At 44.5% G+C, this 26,872-nt stretch overlaps 1 protein-coding gene across 1 annotated transcript in view; it reads left to right on the top strand.

Annotated features, from left to right (window-relative positions):
* Nucleotides 1–26,872, top strand: part of LOC109903709 (exostosin-1b) — a 99,535-nt gene that overhangs the window by 35,372 nt on the left and 37,291 nt on the right. The window contains exon 2 of the mRNA XM_020500578.2: nt 25,694–25,787. Within this exon, the coding sequence (XP_020356167.1) occupies nt 25,694–25,787 (94 nt within the window). The remainder of the gene's footprint in view (nt 1–25,693; nt 25,788–26,872) is intronic.

Raw genomic sequence — 26,872 nt, 5'->3', positions numbered from 1 at the left:
TAGTGCATCATGAGTTCATCTTGTCATTGTTGACCTTAGAGTTATTTAGAACTGGTCTGAAATGTCCAGATCAACTAGTCGATGCCAGCGAATGTTTTTTTTTGCTCGGTTTTTAGCCCATAGATTTTTGTTTGAAACACTCAAATATCACATGAATACACATTAGACATGGCAAAATGATTTAACTGCAAAATTGCCTCTTCACGTCTTGGCAACGTGTGGAATTGTGGGAAATAAGCTTAACATTTTCTCTCCGACAACAAGTTTGTGTCATGAACAATGCATGTGCCCATAGAAAAAGATGGGGTACACACTCTGGATGTTCCCCAATGCTGGAAGTGGGGCCTGAGTGAAAAAAGTTGAGAAACCCCTGCTCTTTAGTTCCCCATGACATTGAACACAATTGTCATGCTGAGCGTTGCTGGATAAGTAGACGACTGTAGAATATTGTGACTTAAAAAAAATATTCAACCTTCTCATCGAACCACGTGATGTGCACTGTATGCAAACGCCGCTTCTGCTGACTAAGACGGCATGTCATTTCCGAAAAGAAGCCTCTCCCCTACACTGTCCTGCGTTCACTCGTCCACGTGTCTCTTCTCTCGCTCTGTTTTCTCTCTCTGCTGTCTGGTACCCCTGTGTTTGACCGACTGGGATGCGAGTGGACGGCACTGGGGGGGCAAAAACTGCAGGTCGGGGGTATGGACGGGTCACCTCTGTCAGGACTGGGCTGTCGCGACAAGGCCCGCCTGCTGATTTGGCTGGCCTAATAGTTATAGTTTTTTTTCCCAGCAACCCTCTGGTGGTGTCTGCATGCTGCTCAGAACGTGAAGAGGAAGGCTGGCTGTGATTTGTGGAATGCCACAGCAGCTAGCTAGCTAGCATTTGAATGTTATGCCCCGACGAGTGTTGTGGATTTGTAACCGAGCTGCTTACTGGCGTAGACCTAAGGGCTGAATTAGAGATGGGCTATTCACTGTTGAAGTCAACACTAATCAAGCTTGTTCTCTGTCCAAATGGAGTTGTGCTATGCTAAGAGATGTTTTTTCTTGGTGTGTGTTTGGGGGGGGGTTGTGTGAGAGGCTTTGGGGGGGGAGGCGTGAGAACCCTCCATCTGCGGGGTGGCGAGCATGCCCAGACTGTCAATGGCGCCCCAGCGGACATGTAAACAAGCAGGCTTGGCCAGGGCCGCTGTCACAGGCCCACTGTCACGCCTCTCAAGACGCCCTTTCAGTTGCCCGAATAAAAGACTATTTTTCTGGGCTAGAGGAGCCCGACCAGCAGCCTTGTGGATAAGTGGTCTCTGTAGATGAAAGTTGAGTTTTCGGGGTCATTTTGAGGTCATGGAATGAATAATTCACAGCATTATTAAACCATTCCATTGTTTTGTGCCTTTTCGGACAGGTTGAAATGAATTGCTTTTGAAAGCATTTGTTGTCCTGGGTGAAGCGATGCTCTTGAGATTTACTGGGGAAATTCCTGGTGTGGGAATGCAGCAGGAAAATGTGTGCGTCGGCGTTCCTGTACTAGGCAGATTTGTGTGTTTTTATGTGTGCCCGCATAAGACAATATGTGGGCAGCGCTGTTTCTATGGAGGGGACTGTGTGGGCGGAGTTATTACATGTTAATGATCTGCACACAGAGGGGGGTGAATTAACATACAACTCTATTTGAAAGCATACAAAATGCATAACACGCATGCATTATTGACCCTACTTGTTCAAAATAACTGATGCGGGTAACTGGAGTAATGTTCACATTTACATACTAACTAATCAGAAGGGCATTTCACATTTTACATCCCAGTGGGTCTCCACACGTTTCTGAGGTGAAAAATTGAGATCCAGCTGGTTGGAGAGCAAAATGTCTCTTTTCTCATCTCGTCTCCTCTTCTGTTTTTATTTCCGCCTCCTGTTGTTTTTTGTCTGCTCTTCATAGACAGTTGACGGTCTCCTCTGTTTTCCCCGTCCCCGCCATGGGAATTATTTAGGTCGCTGTGCCCCTGAAAGAGACAGGGCACCCTGACCACACGAGGTTGGTGGCACGTTAATTGGGGTGGACGGGCTTGTGGTATAGGCTGGAGCGGAGTCAGTGGAATGGTATCGACCACCTCGTTTCTAAGTGTTTGATGCCATTCCATTTGCTCCGTTCCAGCCATTATTATGAGCCGTCCTCCCCTCAGCAGCCTCCACTGACCTGGACATATTGGGGAGATGATTATTTTCTTTCCATTTTCTTTATTGGTTATCAGTGTAGTTGTCGGCCCGACAACATTGGTGAGCAGATAATATCGTATTCTCAACCCTCATCTCTTTCCCTCCTTTTCTGTTCTTAATGCATTCTTCCTCAGTGTGGAAGCAGGCTGGTCGGCAGGTCTGACGTGTTGTTATGGGAATGATGGTTGAAGGAAACTCTGGACACTGGGCGTCTTTGTGCTTTTGATTAGGCCTTTCGTCTTTGTCAATCACTGCCTGAGAGTGTGTGATGGTGGTGGTGGTGGCACACACACACACACACACACACACACACACACACACACACACACACACACACACACACACACATACACAGCCTAATATGCATGCTAAGGACCCAGAACCATGAGTGTTTTCTGTAAACGACCCAACGTGGCTCAGCAGATCTAAGGCGATACTTGATCGTTCCTTGAATGACGAAACGGAGGAGTGAGATGAGGGAGAGTCAGGAAAGTAAAAAAACGAGAGGGCCGATCGATTCAGACGCCCACACAGAAATGCAGCATTGATTTGCCCCTGGAGGGTCTGCGCCGAAGCCCAAAGCTTGGCTGCCTGCGCCTCGCTCACTCCGGCTCCAGACAAAAAGTTTGTATCCCTCCCAGGCCGCTCTCCATAATGCTTTGATTACTTTAAGAAAAGGGGGAACGTTTTTTTATTGTGTCTGACTCTTTAATCATATTAAGTGATGGTGGGAATCAATGCACAACACACACACACACACACACACTGTAGCTTTCTCTCACTGGCACACACATATACAGTTGAAGTTGGATGCTTACATACACCGTAGACAAATGCATTTAAACTCAGTTTTTCACCATTCCTGACATTTTAATCCTAGTAAAGATTCCCTGTCATCGGTCAGTTGGATCACCACGTTACTTTAAGAATAATAGTAGAGATTTATTTCAGCTTCTAATTCTTTCGTCGCATTCCCAGTGGGTCAGAAGTTTACATACTATTTGATAGCATTGCCTTTAAATGATTTAACCTGGGTCAAAAGCCTCCTGACAGAGCTAGTGTAACTGAGTCAGGTTGGTAGGCCTCCTTGCTCGCACATGCTTTTTCAGTTCTGCCCACCAGATTTTCTATAGGATTGAAGTCAGGGCTTTGTGATGGCCACTCCCATACCTTGACTTTGTTGTCCTTAAGCCATTTTGCCACAATTTTGGAAGTATGCTTGCGGTCGTTGTCCATTTGGAAGACCCATTTACGACCAAGCTTTACCTTCCTGACTGATGTCTTGATGTTGCTTCAATATATCCACATAATTTTCCTCCCTCATGATGCCATCTATTTTGTGAAGTGCACCAGACCCTCCTGCAGCAAAGCACCCCCACAATATGATGCTGCCACCCCCGTGCTTCACGGTTGGGAGGGTGTTCTTCGACTTGCAAGCCTCCCCCTTTTTCCTCCAAACATAATGATAATGATTATAATGTTTATGGCCAAACAGTTCTATTTTTGTTTCATCAGCCCAGAAGACATTTCTCCAAAAGTTGCAAACCGTAGTCTGGCTTTTTTATGGTGGTTTTGGAGGACTCGTTTTACTGTCTATACAGATACTTTGGTACCAGTTTCCTCCAGCATCTTCACAAGGTCTTTTGCTGCTGTTCTGGGATTGATTTGTACTTTTCGCACCAAAGTACATTAATCTCTAGGAGACCAGACGCGTCTCATTCCTGAGCGGTATGACGGCTGCCCAGTCCCATGGTGGTTATAATTGTGTACTATAGTTTGTACAGATGAACGTGGTACCTTCAGGCGTTTTAGAAGTTGCTCCCAGGGATGAACCAGACTTGTGGAGGTCTACAAAAAAAATATTCTGCTGATTTTTCTTTTGATTTCCCCATGATGTCAAGCAAAGAGGCATTGAGTTTGAAGGTAGGCCTTGAAATACATCCACAGGTACACCTCCAATTGAAATCTGTCTGTAAACAATTGTTGGAGAAAGTTCTTGTGTCATGCACAAAGTAGATGTCCTAACCAACTTGCCAAAACTATAGTTTGTTAACAAGACATGTGTGGAGTGGTTGATAAACGGGTTTTAATGACTCTAACCTAAGTGTATGTAAACTTCTGACTTCAACTGTAGGTTCACATGTTATTTTTCTTATACCCACACACACCCCTCTTGCCACCTGATTGCTTTCCCATTTTTCTTGCTTGGAAAGATTTATGGTCTGGAGGACGTTTGAGACAGGCTATTACCATGAGCTCTTTGAACTCATCAGTCAGACAAAGTGGCAAAGGTGTAGTGTCGTTCGGAGAGCTGTACGCTCCTGCTTTTACTTTTGTTATGTTCACCCTCAGCTGTGCGCTACAATTATTCCACAGGTTGTTTGCCCTACTAGCTGGGAAATACCTGCCTTGTAGACCTAGGTTAGTGTGTGTTAGTGTCAAGTGAAGACTTTTAATATTGCCAGCTCAAATTTGCTATGCACAATAACATTTTAAAGCACTGTTTGCTCTGCCAGTTATCGCCATTTGAGTCTCAGGAAGAGTCTACACTCCGTTTGATGTTTGCGGCTTGCCGTAGTTATCCGTATGAGGAGCTCAATCTTCCTCCCGACTCCAGTGTCAGCAGTTCCTGTGTGTGTTGCTGAGGGGAGTGCGCTTGTCAACTCCTGTCAGTCGAGCATTGTTGAGTTGTCGTCGGTCTGTCCCACTACACGGCACTAGGCCACACTGTCTTGGCGTCAGCCCAATAATCTTAATTGTAAATGACTAGGCCCAGTTTGAAAAGTATGGAGATGAGACAAGAGTTCAAGTGTTACTTGCTCCGTCGTCTCTGGAAGGTTTGAGGACAGTAGTCGAGTAGTAGTGAGACGACTTAATGGCTTAATTAACGGAGCCTATATTTCACGTACAATTGTTTGTGTTCCTTGCTGAGGAAGAGTATGCTTTGATGTCATTTTTTTCCCCTGTTAAAAGCTGCGTACTTGGCATTAGTGCTTTACGCGTCGACGAAACCAAGCATTCATTTCACCTCCGCCTCTACAACCAACAAGCCAGAATGTCACACTTATCTTCTTGAGACAGAAAATTAGCTCCAAGGGAGAGTTTGCCCTTCACTCTCCAAGCACCGAGTTCACACAGATGTGCATTAACACAGTATTAGCCAGCTGAAGAGGAGTCATGTATGTCCTGGGTACATAGCCAACACGTACGAAGGCTCTCAACTGCTCCCCTCTGCAGCCGTGTGTGTGATGGAGTGCTCTTCTGATGGGGTGTGTGCTCACCGATAAGTAACCTCTCTCAAGGGACTCATGAATAAAAAGCCAGTGAATATTCTCTCTCCATAGCGACAGCGCTGAACGCGGGACACCAGAGCACCTCAGTAAGTAACCAAATCACAGCTAGGGATATATACTACTGCTCTTTAGTAACCGAAGCAGAGCGCCTTTTCTGTCAGGTAGACGCTTTTTACAACACGGCTAAAGGATTGGTTCATGTTGAGTAACCCGAGCATCGCTTTACATTACCACCACCAGCTAGCGGTCCTCATTGATAATCAAATCACAGTTGGAGTTGTTTTTTTCCCCCTCACTTCAATAATCAATGCGTAGCTCGGGCTTAGGCCTATTAAGTAATCGAATCACATCAGTCGTATCACCCTTTTTCAAAAGCCAATTCAAAACGTGGACAGTCATTTTAAAGATCCCCCAGACCTGGTAAATCCCCTATGGCGCGTGTGTGTCTCTGTCTTTTGGTGTCTAGATTTAGTTTTATTTCCTCTCTCGCCTCCATCTCCTTGACTGCCACCTCCCTGCCGTCCCTCCTCTACAAAGCCTTCATGTTCTCCATAGGAGACTCTGGGTCAAGGGAAGCCGCTCAGACCGCCTTTATTTGGAGCTGTGCCAGCGGTGTGTGTGGTGACAGAGAAAGGGCTTTGCCTTAGAATGAGCCCTCTGTCTGTCAAACAGCGAGCCTCTAGGCTGATGGATATCTGAGAGGGTACTATAGCGGAGGGGGGGGGGGCCTAGTAGCCAACAGCATACACAGCTTCTTCTCTGGCCTCGCAAGACGGCAGCCAGACGACGCTGCCTTTAGGGTCTGTCCGTCTTCCCAGGGCTAGAGAGGTGGAGAGGTGTGCTGGGCCCGTCTGAGTCTGTGGTGCTTTTGTAGGGAGAGACTTTGATATGGCCGTTTTGAATTATGGGTCTTGAGGGGCGATATCTTGGATTTTTGAATCTGACATTGATTGAACAATCGAGCTTTGCTTGCGAATGCCCCGACCATTTTTGTTCAACCTCATTGTTTGCATATTGCTCACAGAAGTGGTGAGCTTTCCTGATGATTTAGGCTATTATCGTCACAGTTAGGAAATGTGTACTTTTCTACAGTCGGGGTGGTAATGCATGACCGTGAATGCAGACTATTCTCTTGATGAGGGATATACATGGCTGGCTAACTATGAGTACCCATCACTGGGGCTCGTGGTGGCTAGGATTAAGCTAGAGTGATGAGCCAATTAAGTTTAGCTGGTGTGGCTGATTTTTACTGACGCTTACAACGAAAAGGGTAATTTTGCTCTAATGAATGCCGCTGAGTGTGGCGTCGCTCAGTTTAAACGTCCTTTTTAAAGATGAGCTCACATTGTTTACCATTTTGTGGCATTTCGGATTAGACATCTGCCAAGGTCCATTTAAAGTCATTGTTGTCAAAACACTGGGAGTCGTGAATCGGACAACTCACCGGGATGTTGAAAGTATGTCTGTAAAAACGGACTGGGATCATTAGGTCCAATTTTTTAGCAATGCTCACTGATGCGGGTAATCAGACCTGAACGGATACAAAACTAAACTCTGTGGCCTACACACACACACTAGTTAAACTCCGTGGCCTGCTCACCTGAATTGAAACTTTAGTTCAGCTCGGCCTATTTACCTACAGACCGCTTTAAGTCACTCGCACGAAACCTCACCACACAACATACGCTCCGCTCACTCATACAAACCATATGCTTAGTCGAGCTCAATTATTATTGTTCGAGGAATGAAATGGCTTCTAAACTTTATTCAAATCGTCATCAGCATTGACCTATTTTTCATCCAGACCAGCATCCACAATCCACATACTAGGAAAAACTGAATCATTGAAATAATTTATCCTCGGCCCTCATTCTCCTACACCGCATGGGTACTAGTGTGCAAGAGAATATCTATGTAATAAAAAATAAAACTACATTCCTTGTAATGGACAGCAGCCAGACGGTGCTTTGACAGTCTGACCCCAAAATGTCCACCCTCCTGCTATCCTCACAAAACTAGAATAGTGTAGCCTCAGTGTCGGCCCACAATGCAATTTTATGCTGTACCGTTTGTGAAGCAGGCAGTTGTATTTATTATCCTAGGCTTAAGACTAATCATTTTGGCTATTTTAAGATCTGCATATCAGCTACCCAAGTTTTATCAGGAGTTATTTTGAGCCGAGTTACAATGAGAATCAATGTGTTTACACAGTTGGAAATGCAGAAGTGTTTTTCTTCGTTATGATCAGCTTGTCAAAAATGTATGAATAGGCCTACAATTGAAATCACAGATTCATGACAATTTAGACCATGGAGTGAAACTCCCGGACAGCAGTCACGAGTAGCCTAATTTCATTCCATATTGTCCTTAATGTCCTGTTTTTTTTAGGATATTTTGTATGTTTATGTAAACAAACTCAAAAGTCTGGGGTCACTTAAATGTCCTTTTCCATGAAAACATACATGAATTGTGTTGCAAAATGAATAGGAAATATAGTCAAAACATTGACAAGGTTATAAATAATAATTGTGTCCTGCTTTTGTCTAAGAAATCTGAAAACATTTCACCCCATGCTTCCTGAAGCACCTCACACAAGTTGGATTTGGCTTGATGGGCACTTCTTACTTACAATATGGTCAAGCTGCTCCCACAACAGCTCCTCAATAGGGTTGAGATCACCTCAAACTTAGATTTGTCTGTCGATAACACTTTTTTTCCAATCTTCCTCTGTCAAGTGTCTGTTCTTTTGCCCATCTTAATCTTTTATTTTTTATTGGCCAGTCAGAGATGGCTTTTTTTTTTCCAACTCTGTCTAGAAGGCCAGCAGTGTTTTGTGGGTACTATTTAATGAAGCTGCCAGTTGGGGCATCGGTTTCTCAAACTAGACACTCTAATGTACTTGTCCTCTTGCTCAGTTGTGCACCTGGGCCTCCCACTCTTTCTATTCTGGTTAGAGCTAGTTTGTGCTGTTCTGTGAAGGGAGGAGTTCACAGCGTTGTACGAGATCTTCAGTTTCTTGGCAATTTCTCACATGGATTTCATTTCTCAGAACAAGAATAGACTGACTAGTTTCAGAAAAGTTCTTTGTTTCTGGACATTTTGAGCCTGTAATCAATTACACAAATGCTTTTGATTTTATTTTTTTTACCTTTATTTAACTAGGCAAGTCTGTTAACAAATTCTTATTTTCAATGACGGCCTAGGAACAGTGGCTTAACTGCCTGTTCAGTTCGGGGATTTGAACTTGCAACCTTCCGGTTATGAGTCCAACGCTCTAACCACTAGGCTACCCTGCCGCCCCGATGCTCCAGATACTCAACTAGTCTAAAGAAGGCCAGTTTTATACCTTCTTTAGTCGGCACAAAGTTTTCAGCTGTGCTAGCATAATTGCAAAACGGTTTTAAAATGATCAATTAGCCTTTTTTAAATGATAAACTTGGATTAGCTAACACAATGTGCCATTGGAACACAGGAGTGATGGTTGCTGATAATGGGCCTCTGTACATCTATGTAGATATTCCATTCAGCCGTTTCCAGCTGCAATAGTCATTTACAACAATAACAATGTTTGCAGTGTATTTCTGATCACTTTGATGTTATTTTAATGGACAAAAGCAACAACAACAAAAATCTTTCAAAAACGAGGACATTTCTAAGTGACTCAACTTTTGAACGTGTGTGTGTGTGAAAAAGTTTAATCACATTTGATTCGATCAAGTGCCATTTAGGCTATATGATCGCAGACAAGGACGTGCATGATGAAAGGCTACAGGAAAACCACAGGCTACTTCTCTTTTTACTGTAGGCTACATGATTTATGTTAGGTTTCTTGAGTGTTGGTGGGGGACGCTGCAGCGCATCGTCTCTCCAACGGTACACTGGAGAGGCGCGTTGGGCATGGACAAGTTTTCATTGTTTTGGGCAGATTTTTGTTAGGTGTTTCATATATTGTTGCAGGTGTGCCTCTTGGCCAGTTTAGCTCAGAAAAAGCTGCCCCAGTCAGTCTTCCACCCTAATCCTGCCTAATGGGCAGGCCGACCCTGTTGACGGTGCAGTGCTGCTACAGTAACAGCCGTTGATGGATATCAGTTGAAACGTCCCTCGCCTGGAGCTGAGTGAGATCCACGTCCCTTTTGAGTTGTTAAAGGTGAATCCGTACTCCTCATTTGCCAGGTTAAGAGTTTGTCGTCGTTGGAATGCGAATGCCGCAGAAAAAAAACGGAGCCTCACTTGAAACAAGCATTAATCATGTTCTTCTACTCCTTAGTGCCTACTCGAGGGGTGCAGAAAATACCTAAAGCGGCATAAAGTGGAAGGGAAATAGGCCTAGCAGCTACCCCAAGAGCTTTCTCAGCCTTTAATTAGGGCCTGTTTTTTTCCCTTTATGCTTCTGCTTTCTCCCGAGTCTACTTCTTGTGGTGTGTTAGAATTTTTTTAGCAATTTGTTGCTAACTATAGGACTGATTATTATCTGATCGGGGTTCCAAATTGAGAATCCATCTTTTTCTTTCCTTCCAAGTCTCACCGTGAAACTTTCCTCGGAGGAGTTTCCGACGCAAATATTCATGAAGAGACTAATGAGATCACTCTGACGCCTCAGAAAGACCCCCCCCCTGGGAGCGTTAGCGCTTATGCTAAAGCTTGGTTCTGCCTTTTTCTGTGCAGGATTTCCACATGACTCCATTGTCAGCTCAGCTGCTCTGTGAAAAAAAATACCCAGAGTGTCTAAATATACATCTTTGACCTTTTATTTCCCCATATGTTGCATTGGAAATTAGATCACTTTGGGTTTACTGACTGTTTAAATTTATTTTTATTTTTATGTGATCCATTTGCTTTTAAATCTTCCTTTTTTCAATTTAATTATTTGTGCCGTCGGTGGTTTGTCTCTGCTATGTTGTCTTTTTATCCAAGCACACAGTAGGCAATGTGCATAGGCTTTCTTTAGAAAACCTACAATCATGATGTGGGGAGGGGGGGTCCAATGGTGATACTCACGGGTACCTCACAGTTTCTCCTGATTAGATATTTTATTTTTATGGCTCAGCGTATATTGCTAATCATGGCTGCTGGTTATTCTCAATGTTGGCGACGCAACATTAAAGCGCACATTGCGGTGTTACTGACCCAAGTGACCCATATGTGAAATGTGTCGTCTCTGGCTTGTATACTGGAAATCTCCAAGATGGAGGTACCTTTTTTCAAAGCTATGGTTTACAATGCCCGAGATGTACCATCTTGTATGAAGGTCTGAGGCAGTGGGTGTGACATCTGCACGTATTGTATTATACCAATGTTATGCATGTGTGCGGGGAACACTTCTTCAGCTTGAAAACCCTGGCAAGTCGATCAAGGCCCTGTTATGTTTGATTGCGAAGCCTGTCGAGAGGTCTGACAGTTGGAAGCTCCGGCTCGCATATGAGAAATGACTGTCCAGAGGGCTCGGCTTTGAGCTCGCAGAGCGGGAGGGGGGCGTGCAGATCCTGTGAGCTCTAATTTTAAATGCGTTTAACCCAAGGTCAATCATAGAGAGAGGGAGAGTGGGGATCTAGATGGAAAGAGGGAGGAGAAGAAGCCTCCTCGGCGCTGTAAATGGTTTCTTCAACTCCTTTGAACTGCTCCAGCTGAAGGGGAATGCGTCAGCGTTGCACAGAGGGGCACCCGGGACTTGCGCTGCCTTTTTCGATAGGAGCACTACTTAAAGTAGATGGTGCGAGCTCTCGCAGTGACGTTACTGATGATACCTTTTAACCTGCCATTTTCATTGCCTATCATTAGCGTTTTAGCTGAAACTCTTACGATTCTATGAAAACCTGACAATGCTTTAGTAGAAGACTCATTCTTGGATTTCTTTCCTTGGCATTTACCCATCATTCAAAGGTTCTGCTGTCATGTCATCGTGGCTTGCTGTTCTCAGCCATCTGTCCACCTGGGTCACTTCCGTGTCAGTCGTTCTCACTGAGTTATCCTTGGACATCAGAGGCTGTGTTGAGTTGACTTTTTTGACTTCAAAGCCAAGTGAGTGAAAGCAGAGAGATGGGCCTGATAAGATGGCGTCAACAGAAGGAGGCCGGGCCCCAGTTATTTTCCTTAGCCTAATTGCCCTAAACTGCATCTGGGCCTGCAAGCACCATTTTCTCTTCACATTGCTCTATTGTTATGATTAGTATTACCATTAGCCGTTATTACAATGGTAATTACAGTCACTGTTGGAGCCGAAGCAGTTAGCCAGGCCTATTATGAGATGCAATGGTTTACTTGCTCTCTGAGTTGTTTCTCCAGCGGCTTGTGCTAACTTAGTCGACGGAAATTGCTGAACTCTTAGTCGGAGACAGTTAATGCCTTGGTGAGGTTATGACTTTCAGAGGCAGATTTGTCTCGATTGTCAGAGGGGGGGTTGGCTAACAATGGCGGCTCCTCAAACACCTAATTCGGGGGAATTACATGGTTGGATAGGAGTCGACAGCTCCTCACTGAGATGGATCAAAGCACTAGATTACTCTTCCGCACCACAGTGAGGGGAAAAGACTAGATTATGCATTCAGGATGAGTGTCTAAGATAGGACTGAGTGTGTGTGTACCCCACAAAGAGAAATCCATATGTAGCGTTTGAGAATATGCATGGGCTGCTTGCGAACAGAGATGGTCGCGGTGTAATTGCCACTATTAATGCTTCGTTCTCTCCCCCTTCCCTTAGACCATCTCTCTCTCTCTCTCTTTTCCCGACCAACTCACCTTCAGCGTCTCCCTTTTTGAAATGAAGAAGTTGGCATTCTTAGTGACTGAAGTCATGGCTCTCTGGCAACAATATCCCTCCGTTGTAGATTCAAAAGGTAAACTCTGCTTGATTGCACACTGCGTGGAAAAAAATACTCTCTGGCGTTCTGATTGAAAGGGAAATGTGACACAGCCCCTGAAGGAGACTTTAGTCTGTCCCTTTACTGGGTTTAGGAGCCATGGTGCCAGGAGGTTCCTATGCGACACCGCAACAGGAATAGACCCGGCTTCAGGAATTTAAATTACAATACGGTCATTTAGCTGGTGCTCTTATTCAAAGCGACTTACGGTTCAGGCACACATTCAGTAGTTGCGACCCATGCAGGAATCAAAGCCACAACTCTGATGGTGTTGGCACCATGCTCCAGTCATCTGTGCGATCGGAACCCAACCTCAGGAGTGTAGATTCATGCGACCAATAGATCCCAATCTATTACGGTCTCATGACCTCTGGCCTATTAGTTTAGTGCTTATCTACTATATTTGATGGTCTATTGCATATTTAGTGCATATGTCAAACATCAGTTGTCCTCCCATCTCTTGCTTAATACCGATTTGACCCCTAGCCCTTACCCCCTATGCATTTCGGAAGATCTGAGAGGGATGCAATGTATGCACAAATTCCACCTAGCAGATCAGAGAGCAAAGAGTTATTACCATATTGCTTAGGCCTTCCTTTCCAATCCTCTTGGATCATAAGGGCTAGGAGTCAGGGTCGATTTGGGATGGGGCCGTCTGTCTCACGCTCCCTCTATCTGCAAGTGAGACAAAGTAAGCTGCTGTGGTCCATCAGAAACAGGTTGCTAGGAGACTACTTAGTCGTCTGTATTATTGACTTATGATTCCCCGCCCCCGTCTTCTCTCTTCAGCCTTAGCGGGTTCATCGCTGGAAGTCAAGGCTCGCATTCAAACTCACTTTCTCATTCAATTTTGAACCCATTCCTTCTCTATCCGATCCTTTTATTGCGATTTGACGATTTTAATCTACAGTCTGTTCAGTCTGAAATGCGCCCTCTTAATTATTACTTGGGTACAAAATGAAGCGTGACGAAGTTCAGTGATTTCTTGTTCTGAGTAGGTTTGTCTGACACAAGGTCGGACATACAGTTCTTCCGCTTCTTTAGTCTAGACTCATGTAAAGAAGTCAAAGGGCTTCTATCTTTGGATAAGCAATTTCTTTGTGGTTTCTGTGCGGAAGGTGTTTCTCTTCAAATAATCTCTATTTTTCTAAGGTTTCTGCATGAAAGGTCTTTCTTTGTAGACTTGCTTTCTGGACTTTCACTGTAGTTTCTGCCTGTAAGCCTAGTTTTGGGCAAGGTTGTTTTACTGCAATTTTGGCCTGTGTGCTGATGGATCTTTCACTCTAATCTCTTGAGTGTGAGGAAGATTCACTGTCGATTTAGCTACTTTGTGTTTGGGTTGTTCTGTTTTGGACTGTGGGTTTCTTGTATCTGCCATCTCTCTGTTGTCTCTCGTGTGACCCTCTCCTGGCCCTGTCTGTGAACAGCCCCTCTCCTCTGGGTCTCAGCCTCCCTGAGAACACAGCTGCAGCACGGCCGCTTCTCCCCCTGACCCCGCCGTCGAGTGCTCAGGAACAGCTGTTCCCCGTACAGCTCTCCTCGTCTCAGACGGCGCCACTACACCAGGGGCTGCTCACTGCTCTCACCTTGGGCTTAAAGGGGGGGGGGGGGGGGAGAAGAGAACACACACACACACACACAGCCACAAAGCGAACAACACCGTTCAAAGACTACCACCACTCCCTGCCTTTTTGTTTTTTGGGCTAGGGACCAGAGTCCTCTTTGACCCCACTGACTCGACCCTAGGTTCCACCCAGGCTTCAGCCCTAAGATGGGTCATATGAGACCAGACGGCTAGCCAGTCATATGACTAAGATGTGTTGGTTGTAGCCAAAGGCCACCTTCTCTAGTGGCATTAGTCACATCAACAGACGAGAAACAATGCACAGAAACAATGACTCCTTTCTCTTAGGGTCAAATCCTAAGTCCTAGCTTGAGGTCTGTGAGAATAACTCTAATTTTCCCACAAATCTCCTCAATGCATGATTCATTCAGACATATGTGAAAGTAAGGGCTACGTGCTCACATTTTCACATCCGGATTAAGCCCTTTATAAAAACAGTGGGAGCATTTTGTATTGAATTAGATTTTTTTTCTGAATCATTTTTAATTGAACCATTGTCATACTGGCGTCTTTTCTCCCCTCGTTCTACGATTCATGTTGCCCCCTTTGTCTTGGTACTTTGTAAGCTTCTCAACTGCACACACACGCGCGCGCGCACACACACACCCCTTTTGATTCCTGGAGGCACTGCAAGTGAATGGGCCCTTCAAAACACCACACAGCCAGCCAACACTCTGCTCTCATTCACCCTCACTCTGTCAGACATTATCCCTGTGCAGCTCTCCTCTGTCATCCATTGTGAGGGTTTGCTGCTTCACCTTTGGATATGCCGGACTCACGCCGAGCATGATTGCTAGGGTTGGAGTGTAAGAGAGAGAGAGAGAGAACAGAATTATTTGTATTGGTATGTGTTGAAGAGAGTGCTACTCTAAATACTACTGTTAAAATGTACTGTGACTGTTTATGCCAGGGAATCATATCCTGAAACCTTTAGCGATCAGCCACCCACCACATCCAAACTCCGAACCAGGCTATCTTTATTCATTCACCCATTTATCTTTTTATTTGGGAGTCTGTGTTTTATTGTAGTTTATCTCATGCTGTGCTGTAACTGGGGATGCATATGGCCCTGAGTGTGTGGTTTTAGCCTTTTAAAGGGAATTGTTATTTGAGTTAATTAGGTTTCCAGTCACCTTTCTTGAGGAGTGGAGCTAGAGGCAGATGGGACCAGGGCCATATGCACTGGGATTTTACTAGCTACCCATGTTCTGCACATTGTGTGTGTGTACGTGTTTCCATATTTATATGGTTAGTGTGCTGCAGATAGCAGAGGCCATATTTAGCCTTCTATCTATTCCAGCAGCTCTGACAAATGTTTGAGTTTAAAAGGAGGCTGCAGCGATGCATGTGCTGTCTAAATCCAAGGCTGTCTCTCACGCTCTCTCTCACACACACACACACACTCACACTCACACACGGACGGCACGCACACATGCATGACACACACACTGCGTCATCGTGGGGGCCATCTGGAAGTGAAGTGCACTGCAGTATGAGACACAGCTGGTCTCCAGTGTGTATGCAGACGGTCTGGACCTCCGAGGTGTCTCAGGGCCCCGAACAGGGAGCAAATCGAAGTGACTAAAGTGGTTTGTATGTGTGTGTGTCAGACTACATGTGAACTGTCTTGGTGCTGTGTGACTATTGCGTGTGGCTGTGTGCATTGTTAGGCGCTAGCATTTTGCTGCACCCACTAGAACATCTGCTAAACTGTGTACGTGACCAATAAACTTTTGATTTGAAGTGTGTGTTGGGGGAGTTGAGAGTCCCTCTAAAAGTTCCCCCTTATCCTCTGGAGGAAGAGATAGTCATTGGGGACTCTGAGCACTAGGCAGATACTAAATGTAACTGAAAAATTGCCTCAATCTGTTTGCTGTGGGAAACGGCGAGGGGGGGGGGGGGAAACGGAGAGAGCAAATTGAAAAAAATTGCATTGGATAAAGCTGTCACAGTGAATTAGTATCTCTGCAGGAGGGACCCCTGTTATCGTTGCATTTGTAAAATATTCAGGCTTACGCATGTGACAGGGGAATGGTAGGCTAGGAGGAAATGCTGGGGGGAGGTATAAGTGGGAAACTGATGCATTTGGCAGTTTAGAAGTTAGCATGCCATACGGGCTGTGTCACTGACTTCACTACCTCCTAGCTACGCTTAAACATTCAAGGTTTCTTTTTATGGTAGCATAGCTAAGCTAGCTAGGACCTTGACGATACATTCCTGAGGTAGCTGTTTTGGTTTTGAGTCCTTGTTTGGAGTTACTCAGCCTTCAAGTCACAGCACGCTAATGCTAACTAGCTAGCCATCATCATTTTCAGATTGCTCAAGAAATCTTCCACTTTCTCCCTGGAGTACTGACAATAACCCAAACTTTATTACTTGTTTGCATAATAAAGACAATTATAATGTAAAAACAAAATGGGCTAATTGACATTTAGACAACTGACAAAAAAAATATATATATATATATTTTGGCTTTCGTTAGATGTGACTGACACTGATGGTCGGTTCTTAGGTGTAGTCCCCATAACTTGATGAACAAAGTGTCTTGCGTCTTCCTACATGCATAATAGGGGAGTTTTTTTTGTTGCCTATTTAGAAAGGGAGACCTCTGAAAGTCAGTTGCTAAGTAAAGAGTAAGACTTACTGGAGTCTGGACTGTAAGTGAGCGTAATCGGATTCCCCCGTGTGTAGCCAGACCTCACGGCCGTCATGGGACCCTGCACACAGCCTATGTGTTTGTTTGGGGAAGCGGACCTCAGGGTTACGTTATGCTAGGATGCTAATTGGAACTAGCATAAGCTGGATAATGAGGCCTAATTAGGGTAATGAATTAGTTGTGGAGGAGAGCGTGCTGGAGCGAGGAGGAGAGAAAGCCGGACACGCACCACAGGGGCAGGGCATCCAGCCGCGGGGATGATGAGTGGGGAGTACAGGGGGCAGTGCTGAGCTCTTCGTGCTTTTTGAGGTCTTTGGTTTCTGTTAATTTTTAAAATTTGAATCACGGTTTCGACTATTTGGGTTGAATGCTGTAACACAGAATAAAACCATTAATAAAAGTCCCATGATGGTAGTGACTGCTTATCACTTAACTATAATTCATTCACGTTGCTTTGATAAAATATTTCAGTTGTGTACATTACATTTTGTTTTATTTGATTACTTTTGATTTAATTCCAAGTCATCTCATCTCTATAAAGCTGCTGCCTATGCTGTCTGACATCCCTATTTTGTAGTTCAAGGTAAATAAGGCATACTTTTATGGCTGCTGAATACCAACGATCAATCACTTAGATCATGTATTTTCAGGTAGAGATACCTCACGAAGCAACAGCTGCTCTCTACATCACCTCATCTCGTATTCTTCTCTCTCTGTAGCAGGCATTAAAAGAAACCCACCCGACTGGCGCAGCGGTCTAATGCACTGCATCTCAGTGCTAGAGGTGTCACTACAGACCCTGGTTTGATTCCAGGCTGTATCACAACCATCAGTGATTGGGGCGGCGAACAACAGGGCGGTGCACAATTGGCAAAGCGTCGTTAGGGTTTGGCCGGGGTAGGCCGTCATTGTAAATAATGTATTTTTAACTGACTTGCCCAGTTAAATAAAGAAAAAAGTGGATGGATTATGGTCATTGTAGTTAATTACCGCGTTTTATGCCCTAAACTATGTATAACATTGGCCTGTTGGAAACTACAACTCCCTACTACATCGCACAGTTCAGGCTGGATCTGATTGGTTTCTAGAGAAACTATGCAATGTTCGCATTGAGCTCTCAGGAGAGAGAAAAAAAGCAGCACAATGGAATTCAAATAATTGATCCGACTTGGGTCAGTTGTTTAAGTACCCCAAAATAACCAACATTTTGGTTAAGCGCCCAGCACTAAGCAGGGTTGATGGTTACGGGGACGTGTGCGCATGCACACTCAAAAACACACACACTATTACAGCCACACGTATATGGACACCGATAATCGTTCTTATGCAGACACACACCAACATATGTCCCTGATATACAGCACACAAGTACACTGCCTGTCTTAATCAGTCACATACTGTACCATGCAGCACATCGGCCTCACTCACAGGCACTCACACCATATGCTCAGTCTTAATCACTCCTACACCTTTAAGCCTGTATACTAATTAGCTTTCTCAAACATGCGCACACGTTCTGACTGCATTCACTATCGCGCAGCGCTCGCGCGCACACACACACCTCCCACGGTCTCCAGGTCTGACCGGAGTTTACAGCTAGCTCCCAGGCCTGACGCACTATATCACAGTGGCCATAATCCTCCATTTTGCGGTGTTACTTCCATCCCCTCTCATTGTTACGATTAAGCCACACAGCTTCAGTCCTCACGTCTTTGTGTCTTCAGACTGACAAAAAAACATCCCAGCCCCCTTCGGGCAATTTACGCGCACGCAGCGCATACACACACACACACACACACACACACGGTAATTACACACGCAGCGCATACACACACACACACACACACACACGGTAATTACACACGCAGCATACAAACACACACACACACACGGTAATTACACACGCAGCACACACACACACGGTAATTACACACGCAGCGCGCACACACACTGGGAGAGAGACTAGAGATATCTTAGGCTAATGTGACAACAGCCTCATGAAAGTCCTTAATTGGATCCTTTCCTCGGTGTTTTTGGTGAACATCGATGTTTGCGGTTTTGTGTTTTCATCACTTTAGAACGAGCGGGCCCGGAGGGAGGGTTTGCTCTAGCTAGAGTCTGTCGGATACCCATACTGCTTCAGGCCTGACGGCAGTGCATCGCTGGCATCTTGCCCAGGTAAGCCCCCCTCCCTGGCTAATGGAGGACTAAGGAAGGATCTTTGTTTGGGAAAAAGTTTCTTTAAAAAAAAGGTTTTTTAAACAAACTTTTTATTTTTTTAAACTGTGGTGATTTATTTATTTTTGTGCGTCTGGATTAAGTTCAGAACTCATGGAATTAAGTCGCCCTAAGTGGAGTCACGAAACGGTGGTTGCCATGGCAACTGTTGAAAGTTGTTCTTGGTGGGTCTGCATGAGAGGGTCACCTAATTGCAACAGACCCGTGAAACACACACACACAAATGATTTAATTACGGCTTATTTTCAGTTCCTCTGATCTGAATCATATTTCCTCGGGATTGTGTGATGTTGGCTTTATTTTCCAATGTTTTCACTCAAGGCACGACGCCCCTTTAACCAATAGCCTACTCACATGCTGCCCCGTTCTTTTTTTTTTTCTCCCTCTCTCATAGTCTCTCTTTATCTATCTCTCTTACACACACACACACACACACACACACACACACACACACACACACACACACATACACACACAGCCTGTGGGCTCCTCGGTTCGCTCAGCAGTGGGTTTCCTCAGCAGCTCAAGGTCAGCAGGATGACAAAGCTCTGCTGCTGTTACAGAGGAAAAGGAAAATGGGATGGAGAAAGGAGAGCGGGCTCTACTGTACCCCTCAGCCAGTGACCAGTGACCCTGCTAAGTGCCCCAGCAAGCCGGCTGAAGGGGCAAGCAGTGGATAAGTCTGGTCTGGGCCACTCCTCTCTGACTTTCACAGAGACGTGATAGAAGAGATGGAGGGTAGAACCCCACAAGATGCAGATCTATACTTCAAACATCAGCTATCTGAGCAGCTAACCGATCGCTGCAGCTGTACATAGTCTATTGGTAAATAGCCCACCCTTTTCACCTACCTCATCCCCATACTGTTTTTATTTATTTACTTTTCTGCTCTTCTGCACACCAATATCTCTACCTGTACATGACCATCTGATCATTTATCACTCCAGTGTTAATCTGCAAAATTGTAATTATTTGCCTACCTCCTCATGCCTTTTGCACACATTGTATATAGACCCCCCCTTTGTTTTCTACTGTGTTATTGACTTGTTAATTGTTTACTCCATGTGTAACTCTTTGTTGTATGCTCACACTGCTATGCTTTATCTTGGCCAGGTCGCAGTTGCAAATGAGAACTTGTTCTCAACTAGCCTACCTGGTTAAATAAAGGTGTTCTCAACTAGCCTACCTGGTTAAATAAAGGTGTTCTCAACTAGCCTACCTGGTTAAATAAAGGTGAAATAAAAAAAATAAAAAAAATACAAGACGTGAATAAATTGTCACCTTGAGAAAGAGATTATATATCATCTCTATATATAATCTCTTTCTCAAGGTGACAATTTATTCACTTCTTGTACAGCTCTGCATCTTGTGGAATCTACACCATTATCTGCAGACATGGACCCATCAGTCAGTTGTCATAATCTGACACTAGCTGTCATTACTGTTTAGGACATTATTATAACAGTGTTGGGCAGTCCTTGCTTCTGGATGCTGATCCTTGATCAGTTTTGTGTTAAATTCACCTTACTGGTTATTAAATGTAACTAATGTAAAACTGGTGACCCCCAAGCTGATCCTAGATCTGTATCTACAACCAACTTTTACCTGTAGCATTCCAACCTCTGTCGTTAAGAGGCACCAGAGCCAGTTGCCTGCCTGTCTGGCTGCAGATCTGTCTTATCTAGCTGGATCTCTGTGTCTAGTATTTTATTAGGATCACCATTTGGCTCCAGCTGCAGCACCTCTTCCTGGGGTCTACATAAAACATGACATTACACATAACGTTGAGGCCGTGGCTAAGGGATAAAGAGATTGTGCCTGCACCCTTCCCCCGCCCGCTCCACCGGAAAACTCTTTCTTCAAGCCAGTCACTGGGACGGCATTCCAACTTGGGATGGGGGGAGGTTTTAATGGGTGGAATAGTAGAGAACAATTTGAGGTTTACTCAGTACCAGTGCAAATACCATGGTACTGCTATATCGACAATCAATCATTATGGTACTTTTTAATGGTAAGTTTACGAACATATATTATGTACTGTAAATATAATTGAAGCTTATCTCATTTATTGTAAATTGTGAAATAAGAAAATACTGTTAGTATTTAACCGGCTAAAAGAGAAGGAATATCATCTATTGTTTACAGGAAACTCATTCAACAATTGTAGATTAACTTGTGTGGTGAAAGGACTGAGGGGTTGAAATATACTTCTCCCATGGGCAAAGAAACTCCAGGGCTGATATAATTTTGACCAGAATGCACCATCGAGAGCATTCTGACCGGTTGCATTAAGGCAACCGTAAAGTGCTATAGAGGGTCGTCACTGGGGCAAAGCTTCCTGCCATCCAGGACCTCTGTACTAGGCTGTGTCAGAGGAAGGCCCAAACAATTGTCAGGCTCCAGCCACCCTAGTCATAGGCTGTTCCCTCTGCTACCGCACGGCAAACTCTACCGGAGCACCAAGTCTATGTCCAAGAAGCTTCTAAACAGCTTCTACCCTGAAGCCATAAGACTCCTGAACCATCTAATCAAATGGCTACCCAGACTATTTGCATTTCCCCCCCACACCCTCTTTTACACCGCTGCTACTCTGTTATCTATGCATAGTCACTTTAATAACTCTACAGCTTAGAACGTTGTGCTGGCCAGAGGTGGAACGTAGCAAAACACATATACCAGTCCCGTAGAGCACAGGGGGTCCCGTGTCTAATAATGTCACTGAGTGCCTACGGATACAAACAGGGCAGTCTGGCAATTTTTCATGTTCTTCTTAGCTGCTGAGTTACATGCAGCCAAATTCGGATACACAAAACTATGTATCTGTAGCCACTCAGTAAAAACATTAGACAATTCCAGCTGAAGGACAGAACCACATAAGAATGAAATCGTACGTAACATAGACGGGTACAGAACTACATACAGTGCATGTAAAATAGAAGGCACACTTTCATTCTTATGAGTACATTGATGCGTGGATTACTAACGGCTACACTGCAAGTCGTCCATTTTTGTGAGTTGTTTACTGTTACAATTGCAGGTCCTGCTCCTAATCTCTAAGAACCAATTGTTCTGTGAACACGATAATCTCACATTAGGAATCACCTGTGTCCTTGGTTCTCCAGTGTTTTGACGTCCGTACTATTCATAACAATAATAATGTGATTCTTGGATGCGACTGAATGGAAACGACAATGGAAATGCAACCGTTACTCCAGCTAAGGCTTCAACCACAGTTTTCACCCTAGCGAGCGTGCCATTTCAGCTCATAAATGAGCTACAGACAGAGTTTCCTCCACACTAAGGCTTCAATTGAATCCTTCACTTCAACAACCGTGTTGGGAGTTTTTCTCCGGCTAGAAATTCAAATTAATCCTTCACTTTTAGCTACGTGCGTGGACTTTATTTTTTATAGATCCATCACTCCACTCCATTCAACAAATTGAAATGCATAGAAATGAACTAAAACCAAACAGTCGCTGTGTTAGTTTACTGACCAACATCTGTAAGCTAAAACCAGACTATCATATATGTGGTGCAGTACATCCCTTACTCTGAGGCTTTGCTTTACAAATGCTTTCTTTGAGCAGGCTCTGATATCCCGATGCCACGGGCACACCTTATCTTTAACCCAAAAACCAGATGTGCTCGGGAGGGAGACGCTACAGCTATTTAGGTCAGAGTTTGTCTCATTGATATTTTCTGGCATTAAGGCAGGGAGGGGCGGGGGGGAGGCAGCACTGTACAGGGAGACAGCTGGTGCAGAAATATGTGTGCGGCCCCGTCTGTCTCCATCGGCAGGTGATGGAATGCCAATGCTTGGGTGTGCAGCTGTCGTCCGCTACTCAGCTCCTGGCCACCGAGGTGTGTGTGTGTGATTCATGTTATGTGCTAATAACTATGTTATATATGGGAGTTTCAGGACTGACTAGTGCTGGCTAATTAGTTATTGGCTTGTGTGTGTGTGTGTGTGTGGGCGAGGGTGAATGGCTGTGTGTGCATGGGCTTTGAATCCTAGCAGTAGACTTGGCCCTGGCTGTTGCCCTCTGCATCTTAGGTGAGCTTATATGTGATGTGAACACACACACACACACACACACACACACACTTCTGGTAGTGTCAGTAAATGGCCATCATCCCACTGCATACTGGGTGTTTCCACTCTCATGCCATTATGAATGGGGTGAGGGATAGAGAGAATGACTGGGTCCCTTCACCCCATCTAGACCGTGCTAAATGAGAAATGATTTTCTGCCTCTCCACTCTTTTAACCTCCTAAACCCGAAGGACTTGTCTTTAGGCCACTCACACTCCCTCGCAAGTTCTGCAGTAGCAGCGGCAGGTAGCCTAGTGGTTAGAGCGTTGGGCCAGTGAACGAAAGGTTGCAGGTTCGAATCCCTGAGCTGACAAGGTAAAAAAATCTGTCGTTCTACCCTTGAACAAGGGTAGAACAAAACCCACCATTCCTAGGCCGTCATTGTAAATAAGAATTTGTTCTTAAACTGACTTGCCTGGTTAAATAAATATAATGGGAGGGAGAGAGGAAGGAGAAAGGGAATAGAGGAGAGTTGAAAAGCACTTTGTGACAACCGATGACGAGAAAGGGGCTTTTATAAATGTGATTAAGAGAAAATGGGACAAAGGCAATGGGAGAATCTCGAATGCATTTCCTTGATCCCACACATCCTCTTCTCACCCCACCTCTTTCTCAAAACCAATTGGATGAGAAGGCCAGAGTGGAGGGACCTCCTGACCTTCTCATCCAATGGGTTTTGGGAAAGAGGCGAGGAGAGAAGGGGAATCAAGGAAATGCAGTTGAGAGACTCCCGATGACAGGAGAGGGAGAAGAGACTCTTTCTCCTGGGCCTAGTAGAGGTTAAATCCCCAGTAAACTGCTGTCTGTGTGAAATGGGAAAACATCTTCATATTATCCTCCCATCTGTGTACCTACACTCTCTGCCACCCTGAGTGTGTGAATTCACTCGGGTGTGTACACACCGCTCCTGCTCTCTGGAGCACACATGCATACACATACACACATTAAGCAGACACCGCAGCAGAAGCTTGCCTCTTGGTAGCAGGTGTCAGTCAGCTCATTACCCCTGGCAGGGTTGATCATTCTGTTAGAATAGCAATAAGGCACACTTCACTGGAGAGGAGTGGGATGGAGGGAGCAAGCGGGAGATGAGGAATGGCACTGCAGTGAGAAACCCTAGGAAAATGTGTGTTGGTAATGGAGAGATGTCTGTCCTCTGTCCGTACCTGTATTTGATTGATGGAGCTGAGGGACTTGCTGTATACTGGGGTGTGTGATCTTTTCTGTCAGTTTATTCAGTTCAGTACGGTGAGCTTAGCTCGTCCTGTGTAGACAAAGTATTCACATCCCACAACATTTTGTTGTTAAAGCCTGAATTTAAAATGTATTAAATTTAGCTTCTTTTTTTGTTGTCACTGGCCTAATCATTACACCCCATGTCAAAGTGGAATGTTTCTATTTTTATTTTTTACAAATTAATAATTTTAAAAAATGCAACTGTCTTCAGTCAATAAGTATTCAACCCCTTTTAAGGCAAGCCTAAATAAGTTCAGGAGTAAACATTTCCTTAGCAAGTCACAAGTTGCATGGACTGACTCTGTGTGCAATTTGTGTTTAACAATGGTTGTTGAATATCTACCTCATCTCCTGTGTCCCCCACAATTATCTGTGAGGTCCCTCAGTCGAGCAGATCATTTCAAACACAGATTTAACCACAATCCAGGGAGGTTTTCCAATGCCTCACAAAGAAGGGCACCTATTGGTAGCTATGTAAAAATGTTACATTGAATATCTCTTTGAGCATGCTAAAGTTATTAAATTACACTTTGGAGGGTGTATCAATACATCCAGGCACTACAAAGGTACAGGCGTCCTTCCTAACTCAGTTTCCGGAGTGAGGAAGGAAACCACTCAGATTTCATCATGAGGCCAATGGTGGCTTTAAAACAGTTAGAGTTTAATGGCTGTGATAGGAGAAAACTAAGGATGACTGAAAATTGTAGTTACCCCACAATACTAACCTAATTGACAGAGGGAAAAGAAGGAAGCCTGTACAGAATAAAAACATCCTGTTTGCAACAAGACACTAAAGTAATTCTGCAAAAATCTGGCAAAGGAATTCACTTTTTGTCCTGAATACAATGTGTTATGTTTGGGGCAAATCCAATACAACACATTACTGAGTACCACTCTCCATATTTTCAAGCATAGTGGTGGCTGCATCATGTTATGGGTATACTTATCATTAAGGACTAGAGTTGTTCGTGATAAAAATGTAAAGGAATGCAGCTAAGTACAGGTAAAATCCTAGAGGAAAACTTGGATCAGTCTGATTTTCCACCAGACACTGGGAGACGAATTAACCTTTCAGCAGGACAATAACATAAAACACAAGGCTAAATCTACACTAGAGTTGCTTACCAAGACAACAGTGAATGTTCCTGAGTGGCAGAGTTATAGTTTTGACTTAAATCTACTTCCAAGTCTATGGCAAGACCTGAAAAATGGTGTCTAGCAATGATCAACAACCAATTTGACAGGGCTTGAATAATTTAAAAAAAATAATAGATGCCCAAACCATGTGTGGAAATCTCATATAGTCAAGGGGTATGAATACTTTCTGAAGGCCTGACGGTGTATGACTATTGGAGATAAACCTGACAGCCTCTACTTTATATATATGTGTGTGTGTGTGTGTGTGTGTGTGTGTGTGAGACGTACAGTACTGACCGTGTGTGACGTGTACTGACCATGTATGTTTTGTGTTTCTGCACAGATACGACTACAGAGAGATGCTACACAACTCCACTTTCTGCCTGGTGCCCCGGGGCAGACGCCTGGGATCATTTCGCTTCCTGGAGGCGCTGCAAGTGAGTGGGCCCGCACACACACACACAGATTGACTCTACGATACCTGGAGGCACTGCAGTTCAGTGGGCTTCGACCAACACACACCTTTTTATTTATTTATATCCCAGCACCTGTGAATGGGCTGGGAATGGACAGGGACGATATATCATCATCACGATACATACACTACCATTCAAAGCGTTTGAGGTCACGTAGAAATGTCCTTTCTTTTTGAAAGAAAAGCTCATTCTATGTCCATTTTAAATTAACATCAAATTGATTAGAAATACAGTGTATACTTTGCAACTGACTATTGTAGCTTGAAACGGCTGATTTTGTTGTTTTTAAAGGGAATATATAGGCGCACAGATCAGTAACCATCACTCTTGTGAGCCAATGGCACGTTGTGTTAGCTAAGTTTCTCATTTTAAAAGGCTAATTGATCATTGCAAAAGGGGTTTTTGAATTATGTTAGCACAGCTGAAAACTTTTGTACTGTTTTAAAGAAGCAATAAAACTGGCCTTCTTTAGACTAGTTGAGTATCTGGATGGAGCATCAGTATTTGTGGGTTTGATTACAGGCTCAAAATGGCCAGAAAGCATCCAGGATGCTGGCCTTCTAGGCAGAGTTCACTCTGTCCAGTGAAGGCTAGCATCCCGGAATCGCCTCTTCACTGTTAGTTGAGACTGGCGTTTTGGCGATGTGCCACTCAGGAGACCAACTTTCTTTTCTTTCTTTGTCACTGCAAGTGCATTTTACTCCCACCCACCCACTCCATTTCATCTCCTCCCCTGTATCACAGAACCCTTACACTCTCTTATATTCACACTTCATTACCACACTTGTAAGTGCACACGTACTCCCACTCCATACGTCTCCTCCAAGTATTGGCCAACCACAGAACACTCACACACTCATAACGGCTCCTATACCACATGATTACCACGCACTTTTAAGCACACTTCCTCCCGCTCCATATGCACTTTCCATACATCACCCTACAGCGTGTCCACTTGTCAGATTCCATCCAACCGCTGCACGCTGCGTAACCTTTACCTCACACCTGTTGCACACTTCCTCACTGAGTGCACTTACTCCCACCTC

Source organism: Oncorhynchus kisutch, linkage group LG14, assembly GCF_002021735.2.
Source record: "Oncorhynchus kisutch isolate 150728-3 linkage group LG14, Okis_V2, whole genome shotgun sequence".
Taxonomy (NCBI): domain Eukaryota; kingdom Metazoa; phylum Chordata; class Actinopteri; order Salmoniformes; family Salmonidae; genus Oncorhynchus; species Oncorhynchus kisutch.
Note: the sequence above shows the minus strand (reverse complement) of the source record. Positions and strands in the feature narration are given on the sequence as shown.